We start from the raw sequence: 19,325 nt of genomic DNA, 5'->3' as shown, positions 1-19,325 counted from the left end.
ACCAATTCCCACTTTTTATCAACTTCTCCCAGACATTACCCTGGGCACCACAATGACAGCCCTTTCATGTCCATACATTTTGGAGCAAACTCCACCCAGCTACATCCCGGCCGTGACTGACTTTATACCACCCTGTCTTGCTTCATCTCTTTGCAAACTTTTCCTGGTGCAAGTCCCACTCAGATACACCCGGGGTGAAGGTCCCACAGAGCCTACCTCCTCCAGCTGCACCAGGAAGGTGACGTTGTGGCCCTGCTCGGCCGTGAGCCGGCCGTCGGCCGTGACGATGCGGAGGCCCTGGGGAGGTTTGCCCGGGCACTGCTGGGGCTTGGCCGTGTAGCGCTCCCGCACCCCGTCCGTGCAGTTGTTGGAAACAACCTTCCGGTACCTGTAATGGGATGGGGAAACCCGTGCCAGGTGCTGACAAGGAGCACTGCGGGGTTAACTGAGAACAGGTGCCTTTAGACTAAGGAGATTGTTAGGAAACAAAGATTTCCATAAGTATTTCAGTATTTGTCTCAGCCAAGCATTCCTCGTGTGCCCAACACACCAGTAGCTCGTACTGTTGTTAACGGCATGTGATCATTTCCTGCAATATTCCCATTTCCTGATACCATGTAAGGTACCATAAATTGCCCAAACCATAAAATGGTATGTTATGAGTTAAATAACTATGAAGTTATAAATAAATTGTACACACATACAGTATGGCATTGTATTCAATTATTACACTGTTGGGCACAGTTTAACAACTTTTCTCACATTCTCCACTTCTTATTAGTTGTGAGATAAGTGCCTCTAAAGATGTAACCCTCAAGGGCTAGAGCAATAACAATGGAAGCAAAAAGCAGATTCTGCCCATCTTTCAGAGTGCAAACCCTCCAAACACAGCTTGGGTTGCTTTGTTTGCTTTAATCACTTTCACCATAAATGAAGTCTGCCAGGATCTTAACTTAAACTACATCTTCCATTGACTTCCAGGAGGGCCAAAGAACAGTCAGCATCTGGGCTAGCTGCCCATCTATTACTTCACATATACATCAGTTCCATCTCTCTCCACTAATGTATCTTCCAGTGGTCCTGCCTCACCTGATCTCACAGGATTTTAAGGGGAGTCTTTTCAGAAACATTAATGATTTGACCTTACAGTCTCCCCCCGAGTTTTTTTAAGGCATCATCTTTCAGAGAAAAGCCTGGGCCACACATGATGGAGATCTGGAGTGACAGATGTGCAACCCAACAGAGGTGGTGATGAAGGTGTCCCAGGGTCTTCAGCCAGCTCTGACACATCTACAGTAGGTGTAATCTGTAGTTGTCATTGGGGTAAATCCATATGGGTGCTCTAGCTAAATAAAGCCTGATGAGCCACTTACCCAGTGCTGTTGAGGTAACTCTGTCCAAGGCTGCAGTCTTTTGACAAGGAGGATGGGTTATACCAAAATGCTGGTAAACACTGGCCATTGCTGTGGCGTTCATATCCGTAATCACTGTTGTGACATTAAAAGAAACCATCACATAAAACCCCAAAAGAACAAACATGGTATTAGCTCGTGCCCTCTACTGTTAATACAAGCTTTGATTTTCCTCCATCTGTTTACTAGGATTTCTGATTTTATTTTTACCGACAGAACAGATTCTTCATTCCACTTCAGCTTTTTTAATTGGGGTAGTTATCTTGCATAAATCCCAGTATAAAAAAGAAGAACCAGAGCAGGTAGTTTATGAGTACTGCATCAATTGTTCCCTCTCCACAGACTAACAGTACCTCTCAGGATCAAATCTAGGCTCAAATATTAAAAAAAAAAAAAAAAAAAAACAACAAAATGAAACCAAACCAAACCAAACAACTCAAAACCAACCAAACAAAAAACAACAAAAAAACCAAGAAAACAACCAACCAATCAACCCCCCCAAAAAACCCCAAAAACCTCAGAAATCTAAGCTAAGTTAAATCAACACTGTCTCAGTCATGTCTTAGAAAACTGAAGGGCTAAAAAGCTAATTGCATTTGGAAACTATATCACAGAGGATGCAGAAGGAAATTTACAGCCCTGAGAGAGCTCTCGCCTGAAGACATTAACAGCATATTTGGTAATAGGAAAGAATTTTGTGATCTTCAATTCTCTTTTTGCTTGGAAGAGGAAATGCTACCAAAAATCACATGCTAGAAACAGCGAGTCAAACTTTAATCTTTTGTCACAATTTGAGTTTAGCTGTAACTAAATTTGCTTTGGTTTCACTAAAAACATTTGAAATTGTTTCTGATTCCAAATAAACAAAGACTTTATAAAAAATGTTATTGCAGGAAAAAAAAATCCAGCTAACAGAAAACCTCTCTAATCAGTATTCCATTCACATGTGGGTTTACTTTCCAGCCGTTGAGTAATGAGGACTGCTTGGTTGGATAATCATTCTTATTCCTTTTACTAAGCCTTCTCCATAGTTCATAATGGAGCAGTAATGGGATGTTGTATCTGAGAACTGCTATACAGAATCCACCAACTCCATTCCAGTATTCCAGTTGCAACACAGTCCTTGATCTTAAAATAGCACTTTTCTGTAAAGTATTTTTTATTTTTTATCTTTAATTATCTTTATCTTTTACTTATTATCTTGATACCAATATCCTTGGTATCAAGTAGCCTGATTTTCCAAGAGAAGAGTAAGGCAGTGTTAGATTATGTGATTAAGGGCTCATATTTGTATATGTATGTAACGAAGCAGAGAGAAAAAAGAGGAGATGGAAAAAACACCTGATCAAAGTTAGTGGAGCCCCTGCTCCAGCTCCTCCCAGAGCTGTCACAAGACAGCCATCAGTCCATGGCCAGGGTGAGACCCACCAGATCATCAACAAGAGAGATAGTTATAGAAAAATATTAACAACAAGAAGAGTGTTTAACTTAATGAAGACTTTGTTCAAGTGTCTTGAAAAAGCACGATGACTTAAAAATAAGATGTAGTGAGTGACTAGTAAACGATGTTAAGAAGTTTGGTACCAGTCTAAGATATAATACAAAGAAGAAAAAAAGGAGACAATGTTTTGATTTATCTTTGTTAAGTTTTTTGTAGTGGTTATCAAGAAAAAACATCGAAAATAATTCAGTCACCGTATTTTACTTCTGCTTCAACTTCAAGAAAAAAAACTTCAAGAAAAAAATGTTTTGAGGCAATCTTAATATGGCAAAATTAAAAAGATGACATTAAGCAAAAGGAAATTAATGCTGCCTATCACTTAAGAAAACTCCTAAACATATATTGGACTGCATGACTGTTCCAAAGGAACATTTTGGCAGCTGTGGTGCTTGGGGTATCTACAACAAGTAATTGAGAACATACTTTAGGAAACAGCAATAAAGTAGATGACCTAAATGGTCTTTTCCTCATTTTTTTTTGACTGAATTTTCATCAATCTATTTACTCAGATGGTTCCAACTCAGTGCTGCTTAATTGCTTTGGAAGCATCAGCCAGCCAATTCTCCATTGCCATGTGCTTCTATAATCATCCTTGTTGGAATAAGAACACTATAGCTGCAGAATACACTTTGTAATGAAGAATAACACCATTCTTATTTGCTTGGAGAAAACAAATATTTACATACAAATGGGACTCCTGTATTTTTGTAATTCATTTGTAAACACTCTGCAGCACTGTATTCCTAAGTTATCATGTGTGACTCTAATTAAAAAGCTGTAACACTGTACACACACAGTGTTCTGTAATCAGGTGAAAACAAGACAAACTAATACAGTGAAATCTGCCTCAGAGGGGATCAGTACTCACAATCCAATTTGATGCACTAGTCTGGGCTTTCTCACTATGCACATGTCTAGATTCAAGCTACTATTTTGCTTCCTATTCCTACCTGTAAATCTGGGCAAACCAAGCTGGACTTAACTAGTTTTGACTGTACTTGGATCATATTGCTAAAAGTCAAGAGAAAGAAATCCTAGGATTTTCCACAGCAGAAATAGTTATACCACACAAGTTTCACAGTGTTAGTTTTCAGGCTTGCAAATCATCTGGCTCATTAAGGCCCTACAGAAATATCATCCCAGCAAATGACATGAATTGCTGCTCCATATCCCTCCACAGATGCAGCAGCCACCCGTTCACCTCCGCAGTCTTGGAATCTAATGAATTCCTTGGCTACAGGCTGGTGCATGCAGAACACTGATGCTGACAACAAATTGCTGCCTACAATTTGGCACAACAGGCTTTGTAGCAATCAAGAAGCATTACCATCAATTGGATGTCCATAGCACGAGCCAGTACAGGAAAGTCTGGAGATGGGGAAGGCATCAGCCTCAGCCTGCAATCAGCTCCCCGAGTCATTGCCTGGGAACTGGGAATTGGCATTTGCATATATTGATGATATTTTGTGCCTGCCTGAAAAGAACTTGGATGACACAGATAATGTATCTCCTAAAAAGGAGTGAAGCATTTGCCATCAGGGATTGCTTTATCAGTATGAAGCAGCCTGTCTTGTGGCTCTCATTGATTAGGGTTTTACCCTTCTACTGGTTTAAACTGGAATCCTATTTGTCTTAGTCACGTAGAACTGCAAGTTCTTCTCTGTAATTAGATACAAATTCATTCCAGACGTTTTGAATCTCTGCTCAATGCTCATGATAAATTCCTTTATCTAATATTATTTTCACCATAGGTAATAATCAAAGAAAAGAAATCCCCTAAGGAAGTTTGTAATTTGAAAAGAGACCTGACAAACATACTGTTTGGAAGAACTGTTAATTCACATGAAATTATTAAAATCTTACTGCTCTAAGATAGAAATAACTAGTTAATTCAGATGAGTGATTGCCATGTTCATAGCTTCTAAAAATCAATATATGACTTAGCATGTAATCATAGAAATTCCTTAAGATCAACAGCTTCACCTTAAGGTCAGCTATGCCAGAAGCTGACAATGCTTCTTGTGTTTTTGCATGCTGAGCTCTCCAAACATTTTGGACATTAAATGGGGTGGAATTGAGCTATCTCTGAAAATAGTCACCTTTTCTGCAGTTTGCAAAAGCCCTGGTGGGAAGAAATAACTGTGGCCACAGCACTGGAAAAGTCTCACCACCTTTTTATTCACTTAATACCATTTTCTAATATTCAACCATGATTCAAGTGTAGATGTGTATTAAAGGGGAGCTGTGCTTGTTCCTCAGTTCTACAGGACCTGACATGGGATTTAACTCAGAGAAGGATGGATTCAGCTACAGTCTGAACTGTAGATCTACAGAGGTGTACAATTATAATTGCATTGCAGTATTTGGAGTCAAGCTGTACCAGCTTATGTTAATATGGAACTGAAAATCCCTGAAATCTTTCCACTAAATCCATGCCCAGTAGGTATCCAGGCCCTTAAAGATGCTCTGTAGAGTTTGCATAGTGAATCTGCATTTTCCACAAGCACTCAAAATGAACTAAAAATTCATTCTAAATTACTATTTGTTAGCTCACCAAACCCATAACCGAAGGCTGCAAATACAGGTGTATTTCAGAGCTGGCACCTGCATGATCTGAGCTGATGGCTGGTGACACACAAATCCAGCAGAATCTGACCTCACCCAGTGTCTGTCCCCTGCCTCCCTGGGGTTTGTCAGAACACTTTCTCCTGGTGCAGGACTCTGATGTTTTAGCATAGGAACTCACCCCAGCAGGCAGGGCTGTAATTTAAGTACCAGAGAATATAAAAAGAGCCAGCCAGATCCTTGCTGATATCATCTGTGAAAAAAATAAGCAGACCTGATTCCCAGTTGCACTAAGGCACCTTTATGACTCTCTGGCTATCCAAAACCACTGGCACCAGTATCAACAAGCTCACTCTTCCCATGAAGGTGTGAGGTATGGGAATACTGATAGAAAAAGCTGTCAGTATTAATGACAGCGGGTCCAGAGGGAGGACTGACAGGGGGGGACACTTTACTCAGAGTTCCCATTAAAGGACCTGGGAGACAGGTGGCTGAAGGATGAACACCACCAAATGTTTCCATCTGTGTCTAGGAGGCATTTCTGCTGAAGAGATATTGCTGCAATAACGCTCAGACGGCAGGAAGGAACACAATGTGAGGAAACCGGGTAAATTAATGCTTTAATAACACCCAAGTAACGGTGCCATCCATTTACCCAAATCAATTAAACGAAGAAGGAGATTCTCGTTTCTAGGCCGTTGCTAGGACAGACTTGCCGAGGGCTCCAGCGCGTCCAGGCTCCCCCATTCCTGAAGCGCTGTTGCCCTCTGGCTGCGAGCCTCATGCCCTGCACGGAGAGCCGGCTCCTGGCCCGGCCCCTCCGGCTCGCAGCCCGGCGGGAAGGAAAGAAGAAAAGCTGTGGAAGCCCGGCATGGATAAAAACTGGCTGCGGGCAGCAGAGCCCCGCTTCCAAGGCTGGAGGAGCCACGGTCCCTTCTAATGTCACTCGGTTTTGTTGCTGCTCAAAACAATAAACAAATGTGCCCTTTTCCCTGAGAAAGGAGTCCTGGCGGGCTGCATACGGATTTGAAATTAATCTGGAGTTCTGTGATATTACAAGGGAAAAAAAAAAAAAAATTAGAAAATCTGTCTTTTATACCTGCTATTTTCCCCCTGAACTGATAAAAAAGGACTTGCAGGATTAACAGCAATAATACTTTTTCTCACTTTACCCAACCAGAGAGATACAATTTTTTACTCCAATCTCTGACAAGCTCAGATAATAAAATTTTCTCCATATAAATTTAGTGTTTAAACAGCAACGACAACACAATGACAGGGATTATTTTTTCTTCAACTCTGTAAATAAACATGGGTTCTGTAACCACTGACAATATAAAAACCTGTCCAGCTTATTTCAAGATTCAAAAATCAAGTGTGGGCAGCTGAGGAGCTTCTCCTTGTCCAGGGGATAATGTCCCTTTCAATCTCCTTCAATTAAGAGCCCTGCCCAGCCAAAAAAAAAAAAAAAAAAAATTCAAAAGCATTGAAATGTTGAAATGTCATGAGTGAGGCTGATAAAAGTGCTTTTTTCTTCCTGAAAAGGAAAGAACTCCACAGAGGGCACCCTACCGCAGCAAGAATTCATTCCCTGACTTCCTCCAAACCTCCCTCCAACTTCTGCAGGGTGAATTGGCAGTGAAGCCTCATGCAGAGTTCAACAAGGCAGGCACTGGAAATTACAGTGGTGCAGAAGAAGCTTTGCCTTTCTTAGCAGACATAACTGCTTTTTTTTCTTACCATTTCTTTTCTCTTTTTCTGTCCTTCTCTGGCATATCTATGCAAAATTATGCTCCTGATTAATATTGTTGGCAAATATTTCTGAACTGGATCCTTAAAGCAATATTTCAATCTTTTTTCATCAGAGGCAGTAGGGAGGGAAGCCGAAATGGATAAAGTAGAAATCCAAGTCTCAGGACTGTAGGAATAACTTGAGCCCAGGGAGAAAGGGAGGGGATCACAACAGTCTGATCTAAACCAAAACTGATTCCATGAGAAGGAGAAAGGTCCTTGGTCAGAAAGGTCCTAATTCTGCCTCTTCCAACAGATTTGAGGCATCTTGTTAATGCATGTGAACTGTGAGTGCCTGTTGTACATGCCCAGTCCAAGCCTTCTCTTAAAGATTCTCCTATGGCCCATCAGAGCCTTTGGAGAAAGTTTCCTTGAGGTGAACATTAAAGAAATAAAAGCATGCTTCCACCAGCAAATGTCACTGTGGTACTTTTGTTCTGTACCTAGAAGCAAAGTTTTATAGTGGCAAGCCACAAAGTCAATTTTAATGAAATAAATGTATTCATTCTCAGAGAGAAGTGCTGGAAGGAAAGCGTATTTTTATCAGACTTTTCAGGTATGTGTGTCCCTTACAAGTGCCAGGGATTTAAACACTAATGGACTGACTGTGAGTCGATTGCATCAACTATTTTACAAGGCCATGAGGTTGGCTCAGCATTGTACTGCATGCCCTATAAGGGTCAAAATCTTCAGGGAGTTTCCCTGCTTTTAATGATGGTTTGGGGTTTTTGGTTTGGCTTTTATCTTTTTTACATTACAAGAGAAATATGATTAAAATTATTGAAATCCAGGATCTTTGGACACCTGAATGATGAACTACACACAGATCTCCCTAGAAAAGAACTAAATGGAAAATGAGGAAATCATCAAGAAAACATATTGACAGAATCTGTGCCAAAATATGTTCATAATTGTTATTTTCTGGAGCAAGAGAGCCGACTTTTTTGACACAATATAAAAGCCTCCTGTGTTTCTGTGATTTTATACAGAAAAAATATTCTATGTTTATGTAGGAGTAGGAAGGGAAATGCTATAAACTTCCATATAAAATATTGATGGGATGAACCTTTTCAGGATTCACACACCAGATTCTGGGTTTAATTAGTAACATGACATAGATCTGGGTGGGTGAGGCACAAAGGGAGTTTATCAGCACTGCCAAGCAGCCAACATTTCTCTCATCCAAAATACTGAGGAACTTGTAGACTTGAAGAAAAGAGGTAAGAAAGAGATTTCAATAATGTGGTTCCCTGCCTTTTTTGTGCAAATTGCTGTGAGTCAGCAGTAATACTGAAATGAAACCAGCAGCTGAAGATTTTATCACGCCATACATAACTTACCAATGGACTCTATTTCCCATAGCAAACATCAGAGAAGAAAAGGCTTCAGAAGGAGATTAACTCGAATCAGGAAGGCAATGTCTGCTGGATACTGTCACACATGATGGTCCAGATGCAACAAATGACCCAGGAATTTATTTCCTAGATACCTGATTCTAGAAGCTGAAGGCATACATAGCATATGCATATATTTACTTTCACTCATATATACATATGGGTGTAGGTGTTAAGAATTTATTTTCTTTTTTACACAATGCTGTTATATGTCTTCAGACTGCTTTCAGCCACCTTTGGCCATTGCTAAGGTTAGATGTGCTAAACTGACCCGTTACCTTACCGGTGCACAGAGCTGGAAAATGGTCTGCTCAGCCTGATTTTGTGGGAGCCTTAGGAGATTACAGATACCTATTCCACCTTTCCTTCTCTTAACACACCTGCATGATCAGGGAGCAGCCCATTTCAATACCTGCATGTTTATTAATTTCTGCTCTCTGCAAGCCTACAGCCTCTCTAAGGATCCCCGTGGTGCTGTGTGAGAGCACCCAGCCCTTCTGCCCATCGCTCACCAGTCAAAGTCTGCCTCTGTGCACACGCAGGGCTCTGAGGTCATAGCCCCAGCATATTTCCCTTGCATGCATTTCTTCTCTGACTTGCGCTTCCTGTAGATCCTTTTTGCTCCCATGATGCAGGCTTCTCCCTGGAAACAAAACCAGAAACATTTCTTTGACACCCACCAGGCTATTTGTGTCACCTGGTTTTTCCAAGCCTGTGCAACAGAAGGTGTTACTCAAGGGAAGAGGACGGGGAGCCAAATGCCATCTCAGCACACTGGAGTTAATTAGAGCTACTGGAGCTCTAACTGAAACTAAATCAACTTTTCCAATACACACTAAGAAATTATCTGAGATTACTTATATATCTTATTCAGTTCTGAATAAACACATCAGGTTTATTTCTTTGGTCTGACCTCTCTGGGAATATTTTCATTCAGTAGAAACTTGTAATGTGTGTTTATGTAAATACTTCCATGGATGAGTTTGGTTTTAGGGGGTTTGACTTGTTATGTAGATGCTAAAACTTCCCATCGTCAGCACCCTGCTTAATATTTCTATCTGGGAACAAGGCTCAGCCTTGCAATCTCAGTGGAAAGGAATTCAAAAGTAAAGAGTACACAGAAGCCTTCCTAAAAGTAGTTCTACAAGCTCCAAAGCCAATATTGTCAAAGAAATACTGCAAAATCCTTGGTATTTTTTCTTATGTAAGTGCAAGAAAGCAAAGAACAAAATACAGTGGAGTCTCACTAATTACCTTTTATGCTGTTAAAATCATTATGGAAAATTTTTTCATAGCTTTTATTTGATGATTTGATGGCATGAAACAGAAGGGCCTGAATAGCTACTGGTCTAAAATGCTGTGCTTCCTTGAATTTCAAGGAAGCTGTACTGATTTTGAGCATCTAAATATCTAAGTAATAACTGATATTTTTAGTGTAGAGTTGTGCCTTGTGTGAGCAGCTAGTCTGAGTCAAGCTACTTTCATTTCATATTCATTATTAAATTCTTGCCCAGCAATATATATACAGAAAGACAACCTTTGATGATATAAATGTGTGCTTTACTCTAGACTTCAGTGGAGCCTGTGGTGTTTATATAACCACAGAATTTGGGCCATATTTTATTCTAACCTGATGAAACATAGGCTGTTGTGTCTTGGCAGAGCTGGGAAGGTGCCCCGAGGCAGGTGCAGGCACTGTGCAGAGCAGCTCACCTTGCTGGGCATGAATTCCGTGGTTCAGGAAGTGATGCAGCAGCTGCATCCAGGATGCACAGGGCAGGGCATGGGGGACAATGAATTGGGGATTAAAGTGCCCAACTCCCACAGTAGAGAGAGACAGATCAGGAATGAAACCAAGTGAGCAAGAAATGAGGCTAAGAGGGCCAGAAATGGGAGAAACTAGAATGTTCTTAAGACACTGGCTCTGAGGACACAGAGTGATGAAGGAGAGAAAGGAGGTAAGGATGGGGAAATTGGATGGGATGTGTAAGAGTGAAGGAGTTCAGGTCTCAGTGGCAGTTCTTCTGCTGTTGTACTGTTTCAAATCTGCATAAGTCTGAGGTAATTGTCTGTGTGCAGGATGACACCCAAAAGACAGCTGTTCATCCTTCAGGGATCACAGAGTCTCAATCTGAGGCAACAGAACAGATCCACCCAGTAAGGAATGAGCTAACACCAAACTGTTAGGAGAAGATACTGGATTGTGCTGATCTGAACTGTAGGATCATTAGCTACTTCAGGTCAGATCCCAGCATCCTCACTTCTCACCTGGCTATGGAGTTGCCAAGGCCTGTAGTCCTCTTCTGCACATCTCCGATCAAAGATGGACTTGTAGTCTACTTTCACCAGCTGCCACTCTGAGCGGTGGCTGAAATGTCCAAACACACTACAGAATGCAGCAGGAAGAACATGCAGTAAAAGGAAGTCTGGTAGTTACAGAGGTTCAGTCACCATCATTTCCAACAGAGATCAATTGCTTTAAGAGTGAGAGTCCTGCTCATTTTCACTGGACTGACAAAGTGAAACTTAGCCTGCTAAATATCTATAACCCTATTAGAAACTGAAAAATTGCATGTAGCTTTCATTCTGTTCACTAAGACCCTCCCCCTTATGACAATATCCAAAATTACTCAAATTGAAGAGTCAAGAGAAGACTTGATATGGGGCTGGAGACAGTAATACCTTCAAGAGTTTTATCTGAGTTTTAAGCTTTGGGAATCCCTTCCATGCAAATTAAAATCAGAACCTGAAGGAACATTCTTCATACATCTTTATTAGCTCAGGTTAGTTTCCAAGCCACATATTCTGCTTATTTCAGGTTTCAGATAAAATATCACAGTTTCTGGCATACTGAGTCCAGATTTATGCATCATGCAGAACTCAGCATACCACATTGAAACTAAACATAATTTTTCATGAGTCAGCCTCGAGGCAACATTTTGTCATTCATTTTTACAAAAGAATGTCTTCACTTATCTGTGTCTCATTAAAAAGAAAAAGAATGTAGCAGCAAAAACACAGTTATAAAAAATACCTCACCATTTTTCTTTCAAATATTAATATGTCAACAGTAACTCTGCTTTATATCACATTCAATTTGAGGAGTCAGGTTTCATGCTGATAAGCTAAGTGATAATACGTTTGCAGCTTGCAAGGAACCATGTTGCTAATCCCTCAGTTGTATCACAAATAAACTGATGATTTAGCAACAGAAGACTGCACACTCCTGGCTGCAGATTGTACTTGGTTTGGTCCCCAAGCAGAAATGACACTGTTCCAAAATACAACGTGTGGCTCACCTCCACAGCATCATTATGACATGCTCACTTACGTCATGATGAGGGTTTCCTCTCCAGGCTCCCCTAAAACTCCATCTACAAACAGTGGGAGGGATGTGAAACTGTACTTGCTCCAAGATCTCCCTTCATCAAAACTTAACCTAGAGGAGAAAGCAGAATTAGTGTCTTCTTTCCTTACTCTCCTATTTTACTCAAAGGGATTCTCTAGTCCACTACAGCTGCTATGGAGAAGTAGAAAACAGCTTCTCTTATTGGATTCTGATTTTTTGGTCCTTTAAATAACTATTTTTTGGGGAAGCATTGTAAACCAGAGCACTGATCAAGCTTGTCTGGCATCATACCACTAACCCATGGCCAATATTTAAGTGGTAGAAACTAGAATTTATGTTAAAGATTGATGCTCAAAGGGCAAAATGTAACCTAAGAATAAGATTTAAAAAAAAATAAACAAGTGATTTTGAACATCTGGTATTTGAGTCCCCGGTATAAAACATTCTGAGGTTAGTTTTCTGGAGGATGATAATTTCTTCAGACCAGCAGTCCCCCCTGTGGGAAGTGTAAGTGAAAGCCTGGACCCACTCATAATTTCTTAAGACTTGGGTCTGGGTGTTTCAGATTCTGATATGACACTAACTGTGGTGGAAGTAAATAATGCAGAAGAGCACAAAGCTATACTCTGCCTCCTCACTCAGGAATGCTAACTGCACTTTTGCATTACCAGTTACATAACCCTGAATGTATTCAACAAAATTCTGGTTTGTAAGTGCTGCCTGCCACACAGAAGGCAAGCTCATCAATAATTTTGAAAATTAGGACTACTTTGGTAACTTAATGAGAGACAAAAGCATAAACCATATATATGTGTGTGTGTGTGTGTGTATATATGTGTGTATATATATATATACAAATCCAAAAAGCCAAACTGTGGTAAATCAGGAGTGTTGTGGAATTATACTGATGATATCTCAGACCTGCCAAGCCAAAATTATGTAAACTGTAATTCTGTAATTTCCAGGATTTCTTAGCTTTATCTAACGTAAGGTTTGCCAATATCTTAACAAATACTTTCTAGATTAGAGCTGCAGAAGACTGGATGCATACTAAGTGCCTACTTCCTGGCATCTGAAGAGAGGGACAGCAGCCATTTAGCACAAGTGGAGTCATTACCAGAGGTGTCTGATAGGCAGAGATGTGTGTTTCATGGCAACGAGTACTCCACCTTGATCCAGGTACAGAACACTGTGCTCTTCCTCAAAGATCTGAAAAAAAAAAAAAAAGTGTTTATTTAAACCTATTAACCTTAGTATCAAGAAAATGTCACAGTTCCTTAAGTAGGATCATGACACAGGACAGTTATATGCTAGGAAAATTATAAACTAAAGGAAATTATAGATATATTTCCTGGACTCAGTTTTTTATTGTTTGGGCATTCTTTCCCACAGTTTTTCTAGGTCCGTGGAAAATTCATTCTTCCCTTGCTTGACAGAAAGTTAGAAATATGATTTTTTTTTTGCAAGGATCAACAATTTCCCTCCTTTCGATGACAAATTTTTGTTTAAAGAAGAATTTCATGTGTTTGCACATGTCTGGCCCCATCTCAAATAATTGATTTAGACAGAAAAATGAGGCTGGTCAAACACTGCAAAGTAATTAGATTCCTGGATTATCAAATATTGGAAAATATTTTCTCTCCCTGTGTCTTTTTTATATTAACTTTCTGCAAACATCTGCTCTACAGTCTATACAGCATCATTTGTTAATCTGAGAGTTACTTTTTCTCTGCATGACTTGATATCCCATTCAGAAAATAGGAATAACAGAATTTCCTGATCTGAGGATAAACACATTAGAGGGCACTTCTTAACAGGTGAGACTCCACTAAGTATTAGGAACTAGATATAATTTCATCATCCAGTCTCTTTCCACCAGAAGGCAGCTTTGGAACAAGGTGAACTAAATTTTGTCTTTTTCTGAATTTTGACTTTTTCTGCAAAATAATCCATTTATGTAGGCAACAAACTTTGGACAACTCAGCTTAGGTGAAGTGAGTCCCAGCTGAAGTGAGAAAAAGTAGACCAGCGAAACTGCTGATTTTTGGGTAAGTATAGTCATGGACAAAAAGAAAAATAGTTTGGTTGGCATGAGGGATTTACAACAGTAAAAGGTACTGCTCTCCCCTTATTATTCATCATTTATTCTGTTGTCTTTGCTATGGGGTTAAACTGAAGTCAAACTCTGAGCAGAATAATAAAAATAATTTTCTGTTATATGAAGTCGAACAGCATATTCAGTCTTTCTCTTTGAACATCTGTGTACCTTTGAGAAGGGAAGTTTTCTCTTTCGTAAAAGGTTTGCAAAAAGCTACCCTGAACCAAATGAAATGAAAAGCAAGTGACAGATTCAATCTGCTTTTATGACATTTCCTGATTTGTATTTAAACCAGTGATTCTGTGTCATTTACCTGCCTCCAAGTGTTCCCGGCATCAGAAGTAACAAACATGCTGATGTCATTGTCTGATAGCTCAGTGCCTATATTACCTGTAACATAAGCACTGGTTATTGAAGGAGCCCTCTCAGAAACAGCACAATAAGCAAATCAGGGGAGTAAATGTATTTATTTATTTAATTTGCAGTTGTAGAACTTCTGGGCTTGTGAGGAAAAATGAGAGGGAAGGGGGGAAAGGGAAGGTGTTTCAGTTTGAAAAAAAATGTAAAAAAGACCCAATATATACAACTCTACATACCTCTATATGCAAAGGAAATGCCCTGATTTGAACTTATGCTCACAGGAGTAGAGGGCAAGACATGATCTCCTCTGTCTTGAAAGCCAGTTTCCATTAAAGCCTATGACAAGCTGAAGGCCCATAAGGATTTTCATTTGACAGCCTGCCTCCTTTCCCAATACTGGTGGTGTGACACCCCAGAGCCACCCAACACCCTCCACAAACTCCAGAACTTGTCCAGGTTTGCACATCAAACATAGGGAATTTTAAAATATTTCATACCTGAAGCTACAATAATACTGGGGGCAGTGTCTCTGCTGGCGATGTTTCCTGAGGTGTAGGGGTTGTCTGAGACCTTCAAGTGAAGATGAAGGGAGCAATAGGGCTGTGGAGAAAGGGGAAATAAATGTAAAAAGCAGACACAACACAGTAGGAGCAATGTATGCTCCTATTTCAACAGGCTAAGAAACATACAGTGTCTTTCTGCGTTTCTTCCTAATCACTGTGTTCAGTAACCCTTAGATGGGCACAGCCACTTTGCCATCATTTTCTGACACAACTCATTCCCAGTGGGAAACTGATGCACCAGACTGAAACCCTATTCCAAGGGCCACATCTCTGAGGCTGTACCTCAAAGGAGGGGACCAGGCTTGCACAGGCAGATGATGGTAAGGAGTACCTGAGGCTCCTGGCTCCTACTCTGAGAGAAGCAATCATGCAGATTGATGCAGATATGAAATGACTCTGAGCAGCACTACCCAAGCTGTCTCTGAAAAAATAAGCAATTTAACCCCACTGGTGTGGTGCTGAATCACCACTAATTAGCCAAGAAAAAAAACCTTATTTCATACAATGTCTTAGTGCTTTTTGACATATGACTGTTCTGAAATGCACTGCAATAAATACAAAGAAGTACCAAGACTGGAAAGCATTAGTTTCAAGTTTAAAGCAAAGCTTCATTGCCCATCTGGATGTGACCTTTAAGATTTCAATACAAATAAATCCATGGAAACCTTACCTATTTGCTATTGATTTTGTATGCTGGTTACCTGGCTAAGACAAGAGTGGTACAGAATATATCAGCTGAGCTAGAAGGTAAGACAGACGGGCAGATTTTCAAAGCTGCAATTACAATTCCTTCCAAATCTGTAATGTGATGTTTTCTGAAAATTTCTGAATACTATTTCCTTCACTCAGGTTTTAATTCCAGATTTTTTTTTCTTTCAAACCTCATGAAGAGCCCTTCATGAAACATGCTAAGGGAGGAGCTGGGGAAAAATACTGGCAAGAAAACCTGAAGCAAACGGACTCAGTCAAGGTGGACATCACACAGGAGCAGAACTGGAGCAAAGCCCATGCTTCAGCTCACCCAGCTCTGTAAGAGAAAGAGGGGCCGTGCAGAGGGACTTCAGGCTCAAAGGAAGGAGGTTTTCCTGAGTAACACCAGCTACCTAAAGGCTAGAGCTGAAGCCCCAAGAGTCTGGCAGCCTCCTCTGTAGGAGTCCTAGTCCCATAGGTCACTCCTCCCACAGGAGGAAGACCACTTATCCATCCCATCTCAAAGCAGGTGAATATGACTGAAATGACAATTCCCCTGTGGAGAAAGGCAGGGTTCTTCTGGCAAAGGCAAACGAGGGTGGTGAGGAGAGATGGGAGCTCTCACTTATGTGAGACAGGAAAGGGGGATGTGGGCTGTGCAGCAGGGAGCACAAGCTGCCAAGTGGAATGTACTGAGCAGCCTAACTCCAAGTGACAGCCTTGCGAGGGCAGCCGCTGGAGCAGCCTGGGGCACCGGGAGGGAGTGGAAAACAAATTGAGCTGACATGAATGCAGGAAGTGGAAAAGCACTGCAAGTGCATGAACTCTTTTCTTTTACATTTTGATAGGTTGTGAGAAGATTAAATAGAAAACATATTTTTAAAACTAACATACTCCAAGCCCACTTCAGCATTTTGAAGACAGAACCTAATGGCAACTCAGCCAATTCCCAACTCAGATGAGATCTTGTGCTCTTGTTAAGATTCAATCTTTGTGCTACCAGAGGTTTCCTTTCAAATTTATCTCATTTCACAGATATAGCATATAAAAATGGAATATATCTCTCCAATATTAAAATCCAGGCCATCTGTCTAATCAGACAGATGGTCTTTTTAGTGGCATGACTTCTTACTGGTTGGAGTGCAGTAATGCTTAAAGTCTCTAGTGACAACTGGGTGGGAAACTGGGTGAAAACCAACCTTTCCACTCTTAGCCAAACAGCTGAAGTTACTACCCATGGCCACCCCACATCGACTGTGTTAGCATTCTCTTCCTCATTCCCCTGTACACCTTCTCCATCTCTGTCCTTGTACAGTTCATCAATAGATATTTTTCCAGCTGTTTTGGTCCTTTTGTGTTCCACCTCCAGCTCCCATAGCTTAATTCACATAGAGATATCTCACTGGTTTTCAGAAGTTTCATCAATTATCTCTGTCATTTTTGTTGTTACCAACAGGCTACTAAAATCATTATTATCACAGAATCACAGGTTTGGGTTTCCCTGTCATTGCTTTGTTCCCATCTATGCCAACTGTTGCACAGCTACCAAGGGAAAGGCAACCACATCACGGAGCATTTAAACTCTAGCTAGATAAAGCACAGGTGATAAAGCCCATTGCTCTGCCCACTGCCACAGGTTTTACAATTATGCTGGAGCTCATTACTTGCTTCCTAATATTTTCCAGCCAGCACTCTTATGCTCCCCCCTCAGGAAACTCATCAGTCTCTAGTAAAATTTCTCATAAACATCCACAAACCCACTTTTGGCTGTTCTGCAATGCCTACATGAACTGTCTCCAATGGTATGACACAATACAAACCAGCTATTAGTGGCTGTCCCTCATCAAAAGTGGGAGAAAGTATTATATATAACACAAAGATGTTGCTGGTCACCATTCACAAACCTAGGGGTAGTCACAGCATTTGCTCACCTGCAATAGCAAGGAACAAAGAAAAGAAACAAACACTTCCAAGAGGGATATTCAAAACACCTCACTTAGATGCTTAAAATACTCTATAGCAGATGGCACAAATGTCCCCCTTTATGAGAAGTGGGTCTTTGTACTGAAATCCTTATAAATTCATACGGAAAAGACAAATAAAATGTGGGAGGGAATAAACAGATGTCTGGGAAGCGAGGCACAGAGAAAATATATGACTTGCCCAAGGTCACGTAGGAAATTGGAGATAGACCCAAAAATTGAATCAAGATTCTCCTGAGATTCAGCCCTGTGTTTGAACCACAAGTCCATCCTTGAAAGCTAATTGATTAACTCTCCCAGGCAGATGCTCATCTCTTGCCAGACAGAACTACTCCGCAGTTAAAAACACATGGTAAGTATCAAACTAAACCAGTACCTTTGGAATAAAATACCTTGGCAGCTATTTCATGAAGATTAAGTATATTCAACTTGGAATACAAGCGGTATAAACAAGAAAAACAAAACCCTGGGATTAGATGGAATTTAGTTGCTTTCCTCGTTCCTCATTATTTAGACCTATCTCACAAAAAATACAAAGAAATTCTGAGTCCCTTTGAAAAACCACCTCGAATGTACTGTCAGTAGAGGGATGGTTTTGTCTGGCTCACCCTGTGCTTCAACCAGATTCCTTCCTAACCTCCTTAGCCAATAGCTTAGCTGCTCTGTACTTACTTCTGTTTTAATTCTCACTTAGTTTAGGTTTAAAGACCCACTGCACAGAGCACACAGCACTGCACTATCAGGCTGGGGACTGCACTGTCACTCTGGGAAATGGCAGATCCCATTTTGCCAATGAGCTGGAACATACGTCATTGCTGAGTCCTGAGCTGCTGCTGGAGACAATTTTGCTGAAAAGCAGCAGTGGGAAAGCATTAGTATCTGCTGTGCAGCAAGGATGGGAGCTAAACTACATGTACAATGGACTACGAAGAATTCACTTATCTGTGCCATAAGGAAAAGCAGGATCGTGTCAAGAACAGTTATGTCTTGAATAAAAAGGAGCAATTGACATAAGCAGATAAAACTAGTGATGCAGGGGTGGCTAAAGAGGTGAGTGGAGTTTGTGAAGTGTTTTAAATGCTAATCTATGTCACACTGACAAGGATCAGTATTGCCTCAGAGCAGGGGAAAATTCCTTTTCCCCACATTTTTCCTCAGCAGAAAACCCTTATGGATCCCTGACTTATTTCCAGGAATGTGAAAAAGTGCTTGGAGTGCTTGTGCTTCAAAAACTTTCCTACCACTCTCAATTTCTGTGGTTTATTCTCTATAATTTCTAGAATTCTTTTCATTCCATAGTCTGCCTTTATCTTCCCCACCATTAAGCGTGAACCTCAGATGGGATTTTTAAATGGCTTGTCTCTCTTGCAGAATTGCTATTTCACTTTGTGGTTTGGTATATTTTCTGTACTTCTATCCCTCCCTTTCTATGGCAGGCAGACTCTGTTCCTGTAAAACCTAACAAGTAAGTTTAGTTCAGATTTCAGCTATTTGCTTTCTTTCAAATTTGCAAGCTGACCACTGAGACTCTGCATGCTCAGCTGAGGTTCTCTGACTCTCTGCCATTCCAAAAGCTGGTGAAAACCTAAACATGGAGGAGGCTTAGACAATGAAAGAGGC

The 19,325-nt window shown here is 40.6% G+C and overlaps 1 protein-coding gene across 1 annotated transcript in view; it reads right to left on the bottom strand.

Annotated features, from left to right (window-relative positions):
* Positions 1–19,325, bottom strand: part of SORCS1 (sortilin related VPS10 domain containing receptor 1) — a 260,159-nt gene that overhangs the window by 34,494 nt on the left and 206,340 nt on the right. Inside the window, exons 11-18 of the mRNA XM_053984129.1 lie at positions 14,968–15,070; positions 14,424–14,500; positions 13,130–13,221; positions 11,995–12,102; positions 10,932–11,049; positions 9,176–9,306; positions 1,374–1,487; positions 217–388 (exon numbers count right to left, since the gene is read on the bottom strand). Of these exons, the coding sequence (XP_053840104.1) occupies positions 217–388; positions 1,374–1,487; positions 9,176–9,306; positions 10,932–11,049; positions 11,995–12,102; positions 13,130–13,221; positions 14,424–14,500; positions 14,968–15,070 (915 nt within the window). The remainder of the gene's footprint in view (positions 1–216; positions 389–1,373; positions 1,488–9,175; positions 9,307–10,931; positions 11,050–11,994; positions 12,103–13,129; positions 13,222–14,423; positions 14,501–14,967; positions 15,071–19,325) is intronic.

The sequence above is a fragment of the Vidua macroura genome, chromosome 8 (genome assembly GCF_024509145.1).
Source record: "Vidua macroura isolate BioBank_ID:100142 chromosome 8, ASM2450914v1, whole genome shotgun sequence".
In the NCBI taxonomy this organism is placed as follows: Eukaryota; Metazoa; Chordata; class Aves; order Passeriformes; family Viduidae; genus Vidua; species Vidua macroura.
This window is presented reverse-complemented; position numbering and strand designations above follow the sequence as displayed.